This window comes from Seriola aureovittata, chromosome 23 (assembly GCF_021018895.1).
Source record: "Seriola aureovittata isolate HTS-2021-v1 ecotype China chromosome 23, ASM2101889v1, whole genome shotgun sequence".
Classification (NCBI taxonomy): Eukaryota; Metazoa; Chordata; class Actinopteri; order Carangiformes; family Carangidae; genus Seriola; species Seriola aureovittata.
Window position 1 is genome coordinate 15,763,271 of NC_079386.1, and position 16,600 is coordinate 15,779,870.

Here is a 16,600-nt window from a genome sequence, read left to right on the forward strand (position 1 = left end):
TGAAGAATAAAATAAAATGCATGTTTTCTAAAACCTCATTTATTGTCTTTTTTGATGATTTTGTTTAAAAACTAGTTTTTGTTTTTTTTTTCCAAAGTCAAGATTAAACGGTTTAAGTCACGGTAGACAAGCTAGGGAGCTAAGAAGACCATGTTCTATGATCGAAAACTCCAGAACTGCTACTGAACAGAAGTTTAAAGGAGAAATTCAACATTTAGGAAACTGACTTATTTGCTATTGCGAAAAACTTTCACAGCTTGGTCCCAACAGAGAAACAGTGGATCATAATCCCTGTAAGAGAAAACAAAAGTACATAAAAGTATTGTAATTCACAATCTCAAAACAAATCATTTATTTCATCTCATTCATTCATTTTGTAACAGAATCTTTTACAAATTGTAAAGACATCCCTTTACTTAAGTTAATTTACAGCACGACACAAAAATCTCAGGAGACTGCATTAATGCAAAACATCCACAAGATGGCACTGTTCACTAAAATGGTGCATAACGTTTCCATCAGCAGCAGACAAATCTGGTTTCTCACCGGTTTTCTTCTTGAGAAAAATAAATAGATGTTTGACCAATTAAAATACTGTCTCTACTTTAAGATTAATCTTTCCAATATATAATGTGTATTTATTGTGTGTTTTCTGTCTGGTATGCATTCAGGGATCTGTCTGAACTCTGCATTGCGAGTTTCATAAACCATTTTTTCTGTTCGCCCCTTACTTCACCCTGACCTCACTATCAGAAGTCTTTGAGGAAGGTCGTGAAATTTACATCAAGGAAAAAAGGTCAAGCTGGATGTAAACAATCGAAGCAGGCCCTCTGACATATATAGATAACTTATGTTGTTTCTACTTATTGAACAGCCAGGAAAGGTTGAAAAAACAACTTCTTGACACAGAAAGGAGAAGAAACAACCACATTTCCTCCTTTTAGAGCTCTGAATTTAGAGCCCTGTAATTTCACATTGTACTTCTTTGCACATGTTTGAGTATTTATTTTCATTTTTGCTCTCGTTTTTATCATTTTTATGTATTTCCATGCCTTTGTAAAGCACTGTGAATGATCCTGTGTCTGAGTGGTGCTTTATGAATAAACCAGCCTTCAATAGAAACACACAGATGTGTTATTACTTGAATATTTTATTAAAATAGGGCAAAGTGAAGTGAAAGTGTCATTATTGGAATAAAAACAGGCAGTCATAGCCTATGTACGAGTTCATAAATGGTTATACCATAATAAGCAGTTTATAAATGGATTTTGTTCCACGTGTTCAGGCTCCTTTAGTGTTACTGTAAATTGTGCAGATGAAGGTCAGTGTCACTGGGTTAAGAGGTGCACTTTGCTCTGTATCAATCAGGTATTGTAAGTGGGTCAAAGAGAAGCCGTTCGTCTATCACTGTTTACCCACACACACCCACCCTCAACATGGATATCTATGTGGACTGATTGAAGCAGAAACACACGTGTGCATAAACACGCAACCAACACACACGATCATGCAGATATAGAGACTGAAAACAAGCATGTAAATCGTGATAAGCCGCAAACCTTCTATATGTGGCACTGTGAAACATATGTACATTTCGTTTACTCTTTTCTTAATCTTTCTTTTCTGTCTATTTCTAATATTTAGGGCAGTTTTTTTTCCTACATATTACTAGACAGACTCTCAGGTAAAGGTTACACTGAACTGTGATGTAACTTAGATAATAACATGTGTTCCTCCACATATATATATATATATATATATAGCAACACACAGTAGAGCAACAACACTTTAATGAGAAAGAGTTTTACTAATATCTTTCCAATGTTGTTGATCAATGGCAATGTGACTCAGACAGTGATTACTTTGGCACACGCAGAGATTTTTGGCTTGTATTGAGTCACAAAATCTAAACACAGAAGAGTATTCCCACTAAAGTATTTTTTTTTTATGATTTTAGGCAGTAATATGGTTCGATCTAGCCAATTTCATGGTGGAAGCACAGGGACGTAAAGACAGTCTATCTGATGTTTACTAGAAGTTATGTAAATGTATGCAACGAAGAGGTGCAATGAAAATTAAAAATTACAGCTGAGGTATTTCATTTAAACTTAAGCTTATTTTTAGAACAATAAAAAGATGCTGAACAAAACATGGCTCCTGTGGGTTAAAATCAGATGAAAATAAACATGAAAAAGATTAAATACATCACTGGAATTGCGGTAAAAGTATATTTTATGAAAAGAAAAAGAAGTTAAAAGTCGGACATAGTCATGTATCTTGTTCTTATTTTGCCTGAGGATCTGCAGGGTTGGTCTGTTACATAAACATTTAATTACAGGGTGACTGGAAAGCCTCAGTTTTACGGGACCTCCTCGTCTATTTCCTCCAGGGATATTGTGTGTGTGTGTGTGTGTGTGTGTGTGTGTGTGTGTGTGTGTGTGTGTGTTGTTTTGTCCCTCTCATCCTAATCTCCTGTGACAGATGTTGTAATGTTCTGAAATCACACACACACACACAGAGGCAAATTTTAGCAAAGACAGATTCCCGTAAATGTCCCACTCAGCGGTGCAAGACAGAGAAGAAATGAACTGTCACTAATCACATCAGACAGAAGCCATTATGGATGAACATGTCTACCAGACTTTGTTTGGCTTCAAGAAAGTGTGTGTGTGTGTGTGTGTGTGTGTGTGTGTGTGTGTGTGTGTGTGTGTTAAATGACGGGTGATGAAATGAGTCAGCCACAGTCGTACAGACATCAGTGTTTGCATTTACTGTATGCTGTGTGTCATTGCTTTCATACACAGTGCCTGGAATTAGTGAAACAGCTGCAGCTTTTAATTGTTGTTGATTATTTTATTATTGTTAAACTATTTTTAGCATGTGACATTTAGAATGAAAGCTATCACCGTAACATCGCTGTTAGCCTTTTGCGTAAAATGGTAGCATGCTAACGCTATCACCTTGTGGTGTTTGAAGGGGAATCACCAATGAATCCAGGCCAAATGAAGCCTCAGTTTACACATTTATAAAGTTTGTGATTCTCTGAACGCGCAGACAAGAGTTGTCCTTTTGCATCATGAACCAAATGAACCTGTAATCAATGCAGCGATTTGCCAGATCACACAAAAACAGAACAGTCAACAAAACTTCTGAATCAGCATCAGTCAGCTAATGCAGCACGTTAATGAGAAGCAGCTGCAAATACAAATATGTAAAAAGAAAAGCTGGGAAAAAAGAAACTGAACTAAACAGCTGCTCCAGTGGCAAAGCAGAGATTAGCAGAGATGAAGATCAGTCATGCATCAAAACAGGTGCACTTCCTTACATTGTTTAATTAGGCTAAATTAAATAAGTATTCCTGATAACAAAGACAGTATCTCTTTTTCTGCTGCATCGATTAAAATTGAGTTGACAATGTTATAGAAATGCAACGCTAAATCAGGGGAGTACTCTTTTAACAGGACATTCGGTAGTCCATCCATTGTTTTCGACAAAAAGGTATGATATACCAACAGTTAATTGTTCAAATATGTTTCATAAATAAGCTTGATAAACTTAAAAAAGTAAATAACTGTTCAGTATACAGTCAAGCTAGCTAGTGTGGCTGTTAGCAAGCTGGCTAGTGCTGTCATATTCCTGGCTAGCTTGCATTAGCTAGCGTTAGCAGTTAGCTTGGCATTTAGCATAGCTCACCAACTATTTATCAAGGACGTGCAGTTGAACTTTGTCACTTTCAGTTGTGACCAGGTCTAAACTGACTTCTTTTACACCACCTGCAAAAGTTTAATTCATCGTATGAAATTTGTGTTTCCAGAACAATTTAGCCTTTGTACTTCAAATCCTTTTAAGACTGCTCTATAATCACAATTGCAATTTAATTTAAAATATATTACTGATCTAAGCCTGTGCAACAATACATTAAATTTACCTTTTTCCTGGTAGAAATGATTGAAAATCTATACGTTTCAGCTAAATTGTATATAACTTTTGGTTACTTTAAATGAGAGAGATAAGAGACGAGCACTGTCAGAGATGAACTGTCACCACATCCACTATCAGAGAGTTGTTGGCTTTGATTCAAGGCCTGTCCACATTCATAGGGCTTTCTCTGTAACACGTTTCTGTGAACATCAGCCTGCACAGTCCGCATGAGTACTTATAAAACTGGTCAGATGAGGTCATGTCTGCAACTCTCCTTCGATCCGTTTGTCCAAGGGAATTATTCTTCATGGTAATCAAAGTTTAAAGTTCAGATATGACAGGGTGGGCAGACCGTTTTTTTTCTTTGTCATTGTAGGATGGACTGCGCTAGAAAGGAAACTGGCATAGTCAGTCCACAGAGGCTGCACCGTCAGCATTTAGCACCTTAATGAAATCCTTCCTAACCCCACAGGAAACAATAAAACATACATTATAATCGACATCACATAAGAGGAAAAAAATCATAAAACTATTTATGAAATGTTAATGTTTTTTGTTAATGAGCTTTGTGATTAAAGCTCAAATAAGAAACTTTCTGCATGTTAATTCAAGAAATAAGCAGGTTATCTAAGTAATTTCTATCCTTGGAAAATGCTCCAGGTTACAAACTGTACTTCACTGAAAGATTGTTTGACATAAACGTCTAAGAAGTATTAAAACATGATGTGAAAGCAGCTCAAACAAGATAAGGAAAGACTCGAATCATGGTTAGTGTGTGTTCTGATTCTTCACCACAATCTGTGGCCCCGCTGGAAATTAGAGTTACTGTGGCAGCAATGGTCAAAGTCCACTATCACCTGGTCCAGTTATAATTCAAGGTAATTAAAGTTCAACATTTAGCTGTCTGTGAGGGACGGTTTTATCTATATGTTTCAAGGACTTTGACGTAACTGATAAAGAACAGGAAATGCAGCTGAGTTTTGTATTACACATACAGATTTAAAGCTGTAACCATGGTAATCGGTCATGCCGTGCATCTAACCTGCAACTAAATTATACTGATTATCTATTTTTGGATGGATTGGGATCAAGGCCACGTTGCAGAAAAAGGCAAATAAAGCGATAAGAAAGATTAGTGTCGATCAAAAATCAAGAAAAGAAAGAATTTTTGAAGAATGAAGTAAATGAATGAGGGTTAAAATTAAAATTTTCATTACTGATATATGTACTTTTGCACTCTCTCCTTTGCATAAGTTGCACACTTTGCGTCTGTCCTGCGTTAGCACAGAACAACAGCCGCACATCAAGCAGGGAAAACTTTCATGTCTTGACTCTCTCCGTCTCCGTCTGCAGTTTCACTCTGCAGCTGCTCGGCCCGTCAGGCTCGAACTGATGACTCACGCTTTGGCGATAATGTGTGACGCAGATGTTCTGAGTGGATGTAACGCGGGATTCCTGTCAGTCTCCTGCTCCTCTGGGGGCCTCTCAGGGATGAAAAAACCCTTACAGGAATCAGCGCAGGAATTTTTCCGTAACATCCATCCACGATCCTCTGCCATCCTGGATTAAATCAACTGTACTTTTCCTCTCTGTCTTTAACGCAACATCCAGCGTCTCTGTCTTGGACGAGTCTCCCTTTGGATGAAAACATCCTTGTCTTTTCCAGGCTGACCTGATTTGCCCTGGAAAATCTAAATAAAGTAATTTGGATAAAACATGACTAAGGGAATATTATTGTTGCCGTGGTATGACTGTGGCTTTTAGCTATGGACACAAAGATCAGGCACAATTGACGACTTCTTGCCTGATGAGAGACAAAAGGTTACGTACCATGAAATGCACATGTCCTGTCAGCACGTTGGTGCGCTCACCTTTGTGTTAATAACCCACTTGAGCAGCGTTGAAAGCTAAAGAAAGCTCCGCTGGTGGCTCACGTGTATAATTAGCAACTGTCTCAACCTATTGACTCTTTGTAGTCAAGACTAGGAGTACGTCTGCCACTGACCTCAAATAAAGCCCGACCTCAGGACTGGACTTGGTCCCCAGGTGCAGCTCTGTGCTCTGCAACCAGACCAGTGTAGAGGAGTAAGTTATACTTAGTACAATAGATTATAAATTGATTATATTATATTTTCTTTATAAATATATAATTTAGTGGGCTTTTTAGCCTAAGATGTGGGATTTCTTAATCTATTTCTTAATAAATATACTGTCCACCATTCTGTTTGAGAGTCAATCCCACAATGCAATGCTCCACATTTTATAAAAAGTGAAAAAAGTGAGTTTCTGTTACTTAGTAGTGCAGTGACTGAGTGAACGAGGGAGTGGTTTCAGAATGATCTTTACAATTTAAATAAAATGTTGTAGCGTAAATAGTCCATCAGTTAGTAAATACAAAGTGTTTTAGTATGTTCAGGCCACATTACAGGAAGGAGGCGGTGTAGCTAACGTTAGCTGTCTCACTTGCACGTTTCCATGATGTGGTGATGGCAAATGACCGGACTCTAAAAACTCATCCTCCATATTACTCTGTAATTCGGTCACACAGCATTCCCTATGTAAGTACAAGGACTTTTCGTGATCTCACAGACGTCTATATGACACTTTCCTGAGGCTAAAACCGACATTTAAAACAGACATTTCCACTTCTTCTCTTCTCCACTGCGCTATAGCTGCAGAAATTTGAGCAAGTGGCACAAAACATTGGATTTAAACGTGGGTGTCGTCCTGGACAAACATTTTACCATCAAGATATTCCCAACATTGAATTAATTTTAATTTCAGTTTGTCTTTAAAAATTCACCAGATGAGTCCTGACTTCAGGTGCATCTGCAGCCCTCTTATTTAAATATATGGAGCCCACATATAGACACACACACACACGAGTCACGTGCTGGGGTCCGGTGCACTTTGCACCTGCTTATGTAAACCACACCTGATGCGCTCATACATGCGTGTCGTCTGCATTGTATAAGGGGGACTGTGCGATTGCGTCAGGTCAGTCAAAGATATATTGCAGCACACAGATTGAGACTGCAGATTGATAAAAGCCTTATCTTACTGCAAGTTCATTCACACACACTGTGGCATTGAAATGGAAACACGCACACACACACACACACACACACATTCAGTGAACTCTTTAAACCCCTTTAAACTCAGCTGAGTCTCTCTGTTGCCATTGCTTTACGTTGCAGTCACGTGTGCTGTGTCTGGTCCACCTGTGCTCACGTTACCTTTTCGTTACATATGTAAAAGAAGAAGTGGAGAAAGAGAAAGCGTGGGTTTCTGTGTGTGTGTGACAGAGAGGAGGTTTGGATGGCCTCGTTTAGAGGAATGACTTGATGGTTTTCTGCAAACACAAACTGTCACATTTGGGCCAAAAAAAGAGATAAAGAGGGAGAGAGAGAGAGAGGGAGTGAGGGGTGGACGACACAGCGTGGACTGTGACTCCTTCTTTCTCTCTCTCTCTCCCTCCCTCTCGTTCTTTCTCTCCTGGGATCATGGCCTGTCTATATAAAGGACAGCCCAGCCTTCTTTGCCGGTGCCACAGCCACAGAGTTTGCTGAGTCAGGCTGACTTGAAGAGACTTACAGCGTTAAACTAGTGAAACAACCACTTAAAAAAAAAAAAAAAAGACTCACTCCTTGGACTGGTTGAGTCCCAAAGAGGTTTCTAAAGTGCCGGAGATCAGAGAATCGGCCAGGTCGAGGTCAGATTTACTCAAGGCTGAGCAGCAGCAGGTCACTAAGAGGAAGAGAGTCTCATCCCCAAACACCTGAGGGTATTAAACTCCACCGGAAAGATGCAGGAGAAACACTCTTTCGCTCAAAGGAAAGCGGCAGTAGCACTGTGCATTGTGCTGTTAATGCTGGCTCAGCAGGTGAGTGGACTGTCTTGACTTGAAGATCTTGAATCAGAGGAAGGATGGATATACAAATGATGGATTTGGCCCCAGAACAAGTAAAGTGGACGTTGGGTTGACATTATTGTGTCAGAGGAGCTGATTTTTGTTGTGCGTGTTTTACCAGTTGTGCATCCAGTCGGTGCACTGCTAAAACACAATAATTTCAAAATGTCTTTGCCTAATGTGCCTCCAAATCAGCACATTAGGTGAAGTATCATCTTACCACATTGATTCAGCATGCACTCATGTGTCCCATAGGGATACTTTAGAGCTGAATTATGGAGAATTATTGTAATAAATCAATGCCAATTCTGCTGTGTGCCTTGTTTTGTACTTGTTTCTTTTTCTAATACACATCTCTGTACCTTTCTGTCAGGTGTGTGCGGGTCCGTTGGCCTCTCAGGTGCAGGCCGGCTCTGACCAGAGTGCGGATTTGAGGGGGGAACACAGAGTCCACACACTGAGGAGGATAGCTCGGATGACCCCGCTGTGGAGAATCATGAACAGTAAACCATTCGGAGCTTACTGCCAAAACAACTACGAATGCTCCACAGGACTCTGCAGGTAACTGAGAAAGAAAAAGTAAAGTTATTGGTGTACAAAGTGAAAGTAAATGTAAAAAAACACGTTGAGGTCGTTCATTTTGGAAAATAACGGCTGCATCAAAGCTAATCAATATGATTGGAGTCCTTGTCGAGTTAACTAGTGCCACCTTGAGACAAAAACACTTACCACAAGGACTACAGGATTTTAAGTGCCCTAAAAATCTTAGTGTCATGTCCTCTGTCAGTTTTTGGTTAAAAAGTGTGAATGCAGTAAACTATCCAGCTAGCTAGCTAGATTAGCAGGTATATTAGCTAGCACAATTCGTGAAGAAGCTATCATGGATACATATTAGTAGGTTAGGCAGTTAGCTAACTCAACATTTTATTGTTTTAATGTATAATGACTTGAATTTATCTTTTTATACAAAACTTCTACATGAATATTCAATGAAAATAACCCTATTAGCTTCATAGATGTGACTTGTAATGTAGCAAGACATAAACATACTTAGCAAAGACACATAAAATGTAACTGAATACAATTATTTCTTAAGAAAATTTATGAAAAAATATGTAATTTGAATTGATAGAAACTACATCTCTGGAAAGGTTATTTCAACCAATCGATTAATAATGTGTAAGATAGCAATAAAAAATAAAAAAATGACAAAAAGTAAGTTAATCAAAGACTCGCTAAAAATATATTTTTAGTCTGGACAAAATATCTATCTATATCAATGACACAAGAAACTTTTTTTCGTTTCTTTCCCCCCCGAGGAATCTTGACAAACAGTGTGCTATGCTACACTATTCATAATATGTTCCTAATAAATATAAGAATATCCTTTAATTCATGGCACCATCTACTGGGAATATTATTTTGGGAAAGTTATTATTCATCAAAAATCATTTAATACTGTGAGAACGCTGAACTCCATTTCACTGAGTTTTCTGTGTTTCTGTTCTTTCTTGTCGTCTTCAGGGCGGGACACTGCTCCACCAGCCACCGTTCAGTCTCAGAGCCCGTCAACTATTAGACGTCCCGGGACACAACCAGCGTGTTTACATGAGTGTACAGCCATAATCCTTATTAGGGGTTCTGATAACTGAGATATGAACTTATCCAGGCTTTTATATATAAAAAAAAATCATACTTTTTTATTTATATGTGCTAATACGTTTCTGATGATATCTAAAGGTTTATAGGGATTTACGAAGAAGAAAGTTAAAAAGTGAGAAATATCACTTATATGAAGCTAATAGGAGGTGGACCGAGGCAATGGGTAAAGTGCAAAAATATAACAAAAGAGTCATTTAGCCTTTATACTTGATATTTTCCAGGATAGTTTTTGATATAATCAGTGAGGAAGTCTTTCAACTAAGGTGCAAACAACTTGCATTTCTACTGCCATGGACCAAAATCTTCCAGCCTTGATCTCAAAGCTGAGACTGTGATTCAAAATGAAAACAAAAGAAACTGTTTTTAATCTCAGACATTCTGTCCTGCCAGTTGCCGTAGCCTTGAGCTAGCTTCCAGAAATGATACAAGTTAGCCTGATGTCTGCATAGCTTCTTATCTATTGCCTGACTTTTTATCTTATTATGTTTTAGAAAACTATTATTTAAAGATTAGCTGCAGAACTTCTGCGCTTAAAGTTGTCTCCAGAAGTAGAAATAGATTGAACCGGTCACTATGACGAATACATTTATTGGCGATGAGACTCTTTATCTGATGTATTGCTTTTGCAACAGATAATGATGGAGGTTGCGGGGATCAGTCCAAAGCACAGGGAAGACCGTGTGCCTGACCTTTAAATCTTTCCAGATTACGTCATAATTGTCTTGTGTCGTGCTCGATAAGTTATCACTGAAGAAGTCTTATCATTCCACTGATACTGTGCTGCACCAAAACACATACGCTTCCCTTTTACCAGGGAGAATCATTTGGTCCAGTTTGCTAATGTACTGTCGGAGAGATGTAGCACTGATGGTGTAAACAATCATCTAAATTATGACTTATATCAACATCTATTGGTTACTATTAACAATGCTGTGACAATGTATTTTTTACAAAGCATTTTCACAAATTAGTCATTAATCGAACAGAAAATAAATCAATTAAAGAGCTTGGGAACAATGCTAGAAAAAAAAGCGTGGTGGTGACTTTCAGCCTTTGAACACTCATAACAGACAGGCTTTGGTCAAGCGTGATTGAATCTGAGGCATTGGTTTAGATTACAGTCAACTGTCAGAGGCACGAAGTGTTAAAGAGGAAAGAGAAAGTAGGAAAAAAGAGACATAAAAGAAGATAGCCGTGTGGTAAAATTCAAAAAGACAAAGCAAAGAGAAGGAGCAGAGGTTACAAATACCGAAACAATGCTTGAGCACCCTTAACATTTTAACATCTTCAAGTTTTTTATTTTAGTTTTACTCATTTAAAAGTTATATGTAAAGTTTGTTCAGGCACAAGTTCCTCTGCCGAATACAGAATTATTGAACTACAAGCACATCATTTGCAATACATAGAGGATACATGAGCATTAGTCACAATATCTGTAATGCACGTATATTGATTTTGTGTGATGCGGTGATTTTATCGGTGATCTTTTATTTATTTTACCCTTTGTTTTAAATGTCAAAAATGTACCCATTTACATCATTTTATTTGTTTTTACAAAAAATATATATTTGTATGATATTTTAATGGCTTGTTTTAGAATAATCAATCACCCTGACTGGATTTTTTTTAAACTTTACCAGTGGGAACTTTTAGACATCTACTTGCTCAGACGATCTTAAATCTGTAACCAATAACAAATTTAACAACCAGCCTTGTTGAGTGTACAAATATTACCTATTGATAAGCTGCACAGCCTTGGTTTTTCTTTCTCTTTTTCTTCTTTTGCACATCCATCTTCTCAAATCAATAAGCGGTCGCTGATTTCACTTGGACTCACCTGCATAGTTTACTTCATGCACAGAGCGGGTGGTTGCTGATATTTTGTAGACTCAGCGTGTTTGAGAAATGTTTGAGTAGGATTGCACTTTTAAACCCAAATTATCTTTGTACTGTGTACTGTCTACTGCATGTACTGTGTTACTTACATGCAGAGAGCTGGAAGAAGGTGGAATAAAAGCATTGGAAAAACAAAAAGAATTGAATGTATTTGTGACTCATTTTTAATTTTGGTTAGATTAATTAATATTTAAGCAAATAACTGGTTTTTAATAAGAAGTATCATCACTGGAAAAGTCTTATATTTTACTACATCCTTTCTACATGCTCACATTAATTAATTCAACAGAATTACCTTTTTATAGTTTTCTTACTGTCAACAAATCTCATGAAAAGAACAAAATAATCTGTTAATTTTTACGTTTTCTCTGCCGCCTAATGTGGTTTCTTGTGGTGGTGATTGTCGCTTGACAGAAGCTTCCACCATTGTTGTGTTTACAAGACAAGAGGTTATTATTCGCCCTCTGAGCAGCGCTACGTTGTCAGGGCAGATTGAAGGCTACAGTGACTCGCTATCGGAAAGTGACGAGACAGGCTGAGGCTAGCTGGTTAGCGTGCTAACTTCAGTAGAACAAAAGACGTGGTGGAGACAAGAGTTAACGTTGGTGTTGCTTTCCACCCCTGAGACAACTTTTGGCCAGTAAAGGAATTTAAAATTTCTTCTAAACTGGTACTTAAATAGCTGTAAATGCTAACGTTAGCTATGTAGCAATAGCAAAACTTACACAAATAACTCCTTTAAACAGGAGACAAATATATAGTTTCATTTTTTTATAAAGGCTCAGTGATTTCCTTAAACAGCTGGGATTTGTAGTGTTTTATTAAATGCGGATTAATATACATTTGTTGATCTATTTATTGTATTTACATTTACAGTATTTATTTGAAGCTCACATGACTTCTGTCTGTCTCCAGTGACCATTAGATTTTCATTAACTTCAGTTTCTCCACGCTTTTCCAGGGCTTTAAACCATATCACATGGTCTTCATCAGTATACTTTATTCAGCTGTCAAAGCTTGTAAAAATCTGCTAAGCAGCTTGCTCAGCAGATTCCTCTGGGATGTTCACATGTTGTGCGGACGACATATCAATTCCTGCTCGGCTGCAGCGAACACCAGCACTAATGTGAAACTCCTGCGACTCATTGAATACATCTGCAGCGGGATCATAAACCAACGCTTTCGCTGCAGGGGCCTGGGCGACACTCGTGACTCATCTGCTTTCACACTCGCACAGTTTTGCGTTTCTTTTTTCTTTTTTTTAATGCGACTGAATCTGCTGCCAGTGTTCAAAAGTCAAACAGCTGTTGGCTGTTCGGACGTTCGGTCTTTCACAATGACAGAGATAAATCCAAGTGTGTGAGTGGAACAAACGGAGAGAGGCCCGCAAATCATGAGGAAGAACAATGATGTGTTTAGTGTACATACATAAGAGCATGTATACACGTGTCTACATGCACAAACACAACATTTCACTCTACACATTTTATAGCTATTAATTAAATTTGAGGCAAAGAAACACAAAGGGAAGAGAGTGTGAGGGTAGAAAACAGTAAAGGTCAAACAAGATGAAGATGAGATATTTTGTTTCTGGGGTGTTTTTCAAGTGCAGTTCCACTTAGTTTCAATGAAATCTTAATATGACAGCAAACATTTACTATTTCAGTGTTTCCAACTTTGTTCCCAAAGAATTTGTTTTCCCAGTTTGATGTGGAAGAACCAGCCAGGTATCCGTAGGAGTTGCGTAAATATTTGCTGATTTCAGACGTCATAATTAACGATCAGTTCAAGGAAATGTAGTAATGTGCCACTAAAGTTTGGGTGTGTGATTTTCATCTAGGAGTCCAGCTTTTCCCATTGGCAGGACGAAAAATTAAGCCAACACAGAGGTGCTGAGAACTGCAGTTCCTCTAATGACCACTAGAGTCTGGCTCCAACAGTGAGTCAATCCCCATTGACTCCCGTGTTAAAATGTCCCAACTTTAAAGCATAAATAAACATGTTTACACCCTGGTACCAAAACCAGGTAATTTCCTCCTTCATGACAACTGTTTATTTAACTCACCTGTTTACATTTTGTTAAGGCTTAAAGTTCTGCATAATTGAGGGTGTGGCCACTTTGAGTGACAGGTTGTCTAAGTTGTTTGTTGTGCTGTCTAGAAATGAAGCTGAAATAATTCAAAATGGCTGCCATAGCACAGACCTACACATTAACCAGGAAAAAGGGAAAAATACTTCTGGAACGAGCTGCTTCTCCTACATCTCCACTCTCTATCAGTAAAAATGTATTTACTGTTCCTTCTTATGACACTGTGAACAGTTCGTGCTTCCTGCTGCTGAACCACATCACCATCCATCACTTGCTGTCTGAGCAGAAGTCATCTGGCAACTCACCCGACCCGCACTCAGTGTTCTTCACGCACGTTGTACCAGCCACATGTCCCTGTGCACGCTGGTAAAAAAAAAGTAAGTAAGTAAGTTATTTCAAATGTATTCATCTCTGTGCTGCATGGAGCCAAAGTACAGCTGGTCAGTGCCCTTCCCTCCACTGCACAGTTCAAACACGCAGACAGTGCTGACTCTGAAGAATGTTTGCTTTGTATTATTTTATTATGCATAATAAATCTGTTATTTATAATAAAAAACATATATATCAGCATGATTGATTTTTTTGAATTTATTATATATTTTTTATTTGATTATATGTAATAATATTTTAATGAAATTTTTTAATTTATTTTATTATTATTTTATATATATATAATAAATTTAAAAAAATATTTTATCATATATAATAAAAGAATACGTGAACTTTTTCTAAAAGTGGCACATCCCTGTAAATGAGTTATAAAGTAGTGTTGCATTTGACTGGTTTAACATTAACATTAGTGACGTACAGACTATTACTGCATCACAAATAATATAATTTATATTATTCTGAAATGGAATATCCTGCATAATGAATATTTTTTTATGTACAAGATCTGGGCACTTCACAAGCTGCAGAAAAAAAATCTTGCACATCATACTTTTAGTTTTAAACATGTAACTTTCTCCTAGAAATTTTTTTTAACTGTGGAATCAAAACAATCTGGTTTATGAAATCAATTGTGCAGAATAACAGTGTCGGATCAAAAACAGGCTCCCACACGGCTGAAATCTCTTGGTGGAGCTCAATAAGGAATGATCGCAAAAGTCATGAATGTTTCTGCCAAACAAAAAAAAAAAGGAAATTCTTGTCAAGACTTCTGTACCAAAGGGAAACACTGACAGACAACTTTGTTTCTAAGGCTGAAGTGCTGCTCACATTGCAGGTGTCATCCAGATATTATGAACCAGAGTCCAAACACATGAGGTTTCACTTGGTTTAATCACAGAATTTACTGTCTGTGTGACTGAAACTGAGCAACTAAACAAACTAAGAGAAACGGAAAAAATCCTGGCGTGTTTCACATGAATCTTGTGAAACCATTTTGACATGAATCCTGATTTACGACTCTGTTCTGCTGCAAACTGGGTCGTATGTTTCACATCTGAAACAGTGGAGTTTGTGCATGTGTGTCACAGTTCAGCATTTTCAGGGCTGCGTCTGTGTTTACCCCCCGTCTGTTTGCTTTTTCCTAATGTAACTCAGGTCATTTATTTTGGTCTCGCAAGCTAAACTTTGAACTCTGAACACCACAGTTCAAGGTTTAGCACAAGCTGCTGCAGTTTGGTGCTGAGCAGGGAGTGCACAGTGGCTTTTTCTTTAAGCCCTAAAAGGCAAGTTTTTCTCTTTCTTTTTGGTCAGTGTTTGTTTTTGTAATACTCGTTTAGGCCACAAGAGGCTATACATTTTTTTTTTCCCACCTGCCAAAGCCCTGATTCATCTCCTTACACAGAGGAAACTTGCCTGTCAGCACTTTGGCAGGTGAGTTTTGCAGATACACGGAAGAGGATCAGGGCCGTGGTTTTATATTAGCAAGACATTTTTGTGAGTTTACAAATGCATTTTTTTTGTATCTGTGGAAGATGTTTTATATTTACAGATCACACATTTACACCCTGATTGTCAAACCGTTCACACAAGAAATGACACAAATCTGCCTCAACAGAGGAAACTTACTAAATACCATGTGTGTGTATTTATAAAACTGGACGGTAGCCTCACTTTCTGTTTCTGGGAATTTGGGGCTTTGACTGTAAACAGTTAATACCCTCAATAAAATGATGAAATTCAGTGTTTCTCCACCAGATTTATATTCCTGGCTCTGTGTAAGGAGATAAACTGAACTGAACAATTAAATGAATAAATATGTTTTCTTGGGAAGGTTGTGCTCAGGTAAGTTGGGTTCATCACCTCGACATGACTTCTTATTTTACAAAACGCATCTCACGGTCAGAGGGAAAGGAATAAAGTTTTATGTGAACACTAAGTGTAAAATGGTCATTATAAAGCCTTAATATTCAGTTTAGCTGTTCCAGGCCTTGAGCAACATTTCCCCTCTATTTTCAACTTTGGTTTGGAGGATGAAGTTGAAAAGGACACGTCCTCCAGAGTCAAACCATCTTTCAATCTGACAGTTTTCTCCGTAGAATAAAAAAAAAAGAGTGAATAGTTTCAGCCACAGTCCCCGTCTGAACCGGGATGTTGCAGCTGCTCTTTTAACCAGCTGGTGATTTTCAGTCTGTCATTGTGTTTCACTGTCACTTGAGTATTTCCTTTTTCTGCCACTTCAAACTTCTACTTTTACTTTTTTTGTAAATGGCCCTGACCTGAATCATGGGAGTTAATAATGATACTAGAATTAGTCTGTGCATGTGTAGCACCACCTACTGGATGTTTTCACCCATTATATAAATCAGAAATAAATGAGTGACTATTACAAGTCAAATGAGCAGAGCACTGTACGTTAATATCCAACAAATATCAATTAATTAAGCATCAAAAGTTCATTGGTGACCTTGGAAATTGTAACGTGACAAAAGTCCTAACTCAAGGACCACTTACTAGCTGCTCCTGGAGCTTTCAACCATTTCATGCAGTCTTCTTTGAGACAACAAAATCGAGAAGTCCTGCAGGCGTGCATTTCAGCAGACTCACCTCCATGAAAACTCGCGAGGACAGCTGATGAAAACAGTGTGATATGCTTGAAAGCTCTGGAGAAAGCAGGCGAGTGGACAGAATCCACAGCAGGTCAAAAAGTTAGAAGATAAACTCTGAAGAAGAAC

The 16,600-nt window shown here is 37.9% G+C and overlaps 1 protein-coding gene across 1 annotated transcript; it reads left to right on the plus strand.

Moving 5' to 3' along the window:
• The first annotated feature begins 7,455 nt into the window (after window positions 1-7,455).
• On the plus strand, window positions 7,456-11,530 carry leap2 (liver-expressed antimicrobial peptide 2). Its single transcript, XM_056369974.1, has 3 exons — window positions 7,456-7,804; window positions 8,205-8,392; window positions 9,356-11,530. Exons 1-3 carry the CDS (start codon window positions 7,727-7,729, stop codon window positions 9,408-9,410), a joined length of 321 nt encoding a protein of 106 aa, XP_056225949.1. The 5' UTR covers window positions 7,456-7,726; the 3' UTR covers window positions 9,411-11,530.
• Window positions 11,531-16,600: the final 5,070 nt, after the last annotated feature.

Excerpts from the sequence above, each read along its gene's own strand:
- leap2 (XM_056369974.1), top strand. The coding sequence starts at position 7,727 with ATGCAGGAGAAACACTCTTTCGCTCAAAGGAAAGCGGCAGTAGCACTG. Across the intron at positions 7,805-8,204 it reads TGTTAATGCTGGCTCAGCAG|GTGTGTGCGGGTCCGTTGGC; the intron begins GTGAGTGGACTG and ends CCTTTCTGTCAG. Across the intron at positions 8,393-9,355 it reads TGCTCCACAGGACTCTGCAG|GGCGGGACACTGCTCCACCA; the intron begins GTAACTGAGAAA and ends TGTCGTCTTCAG.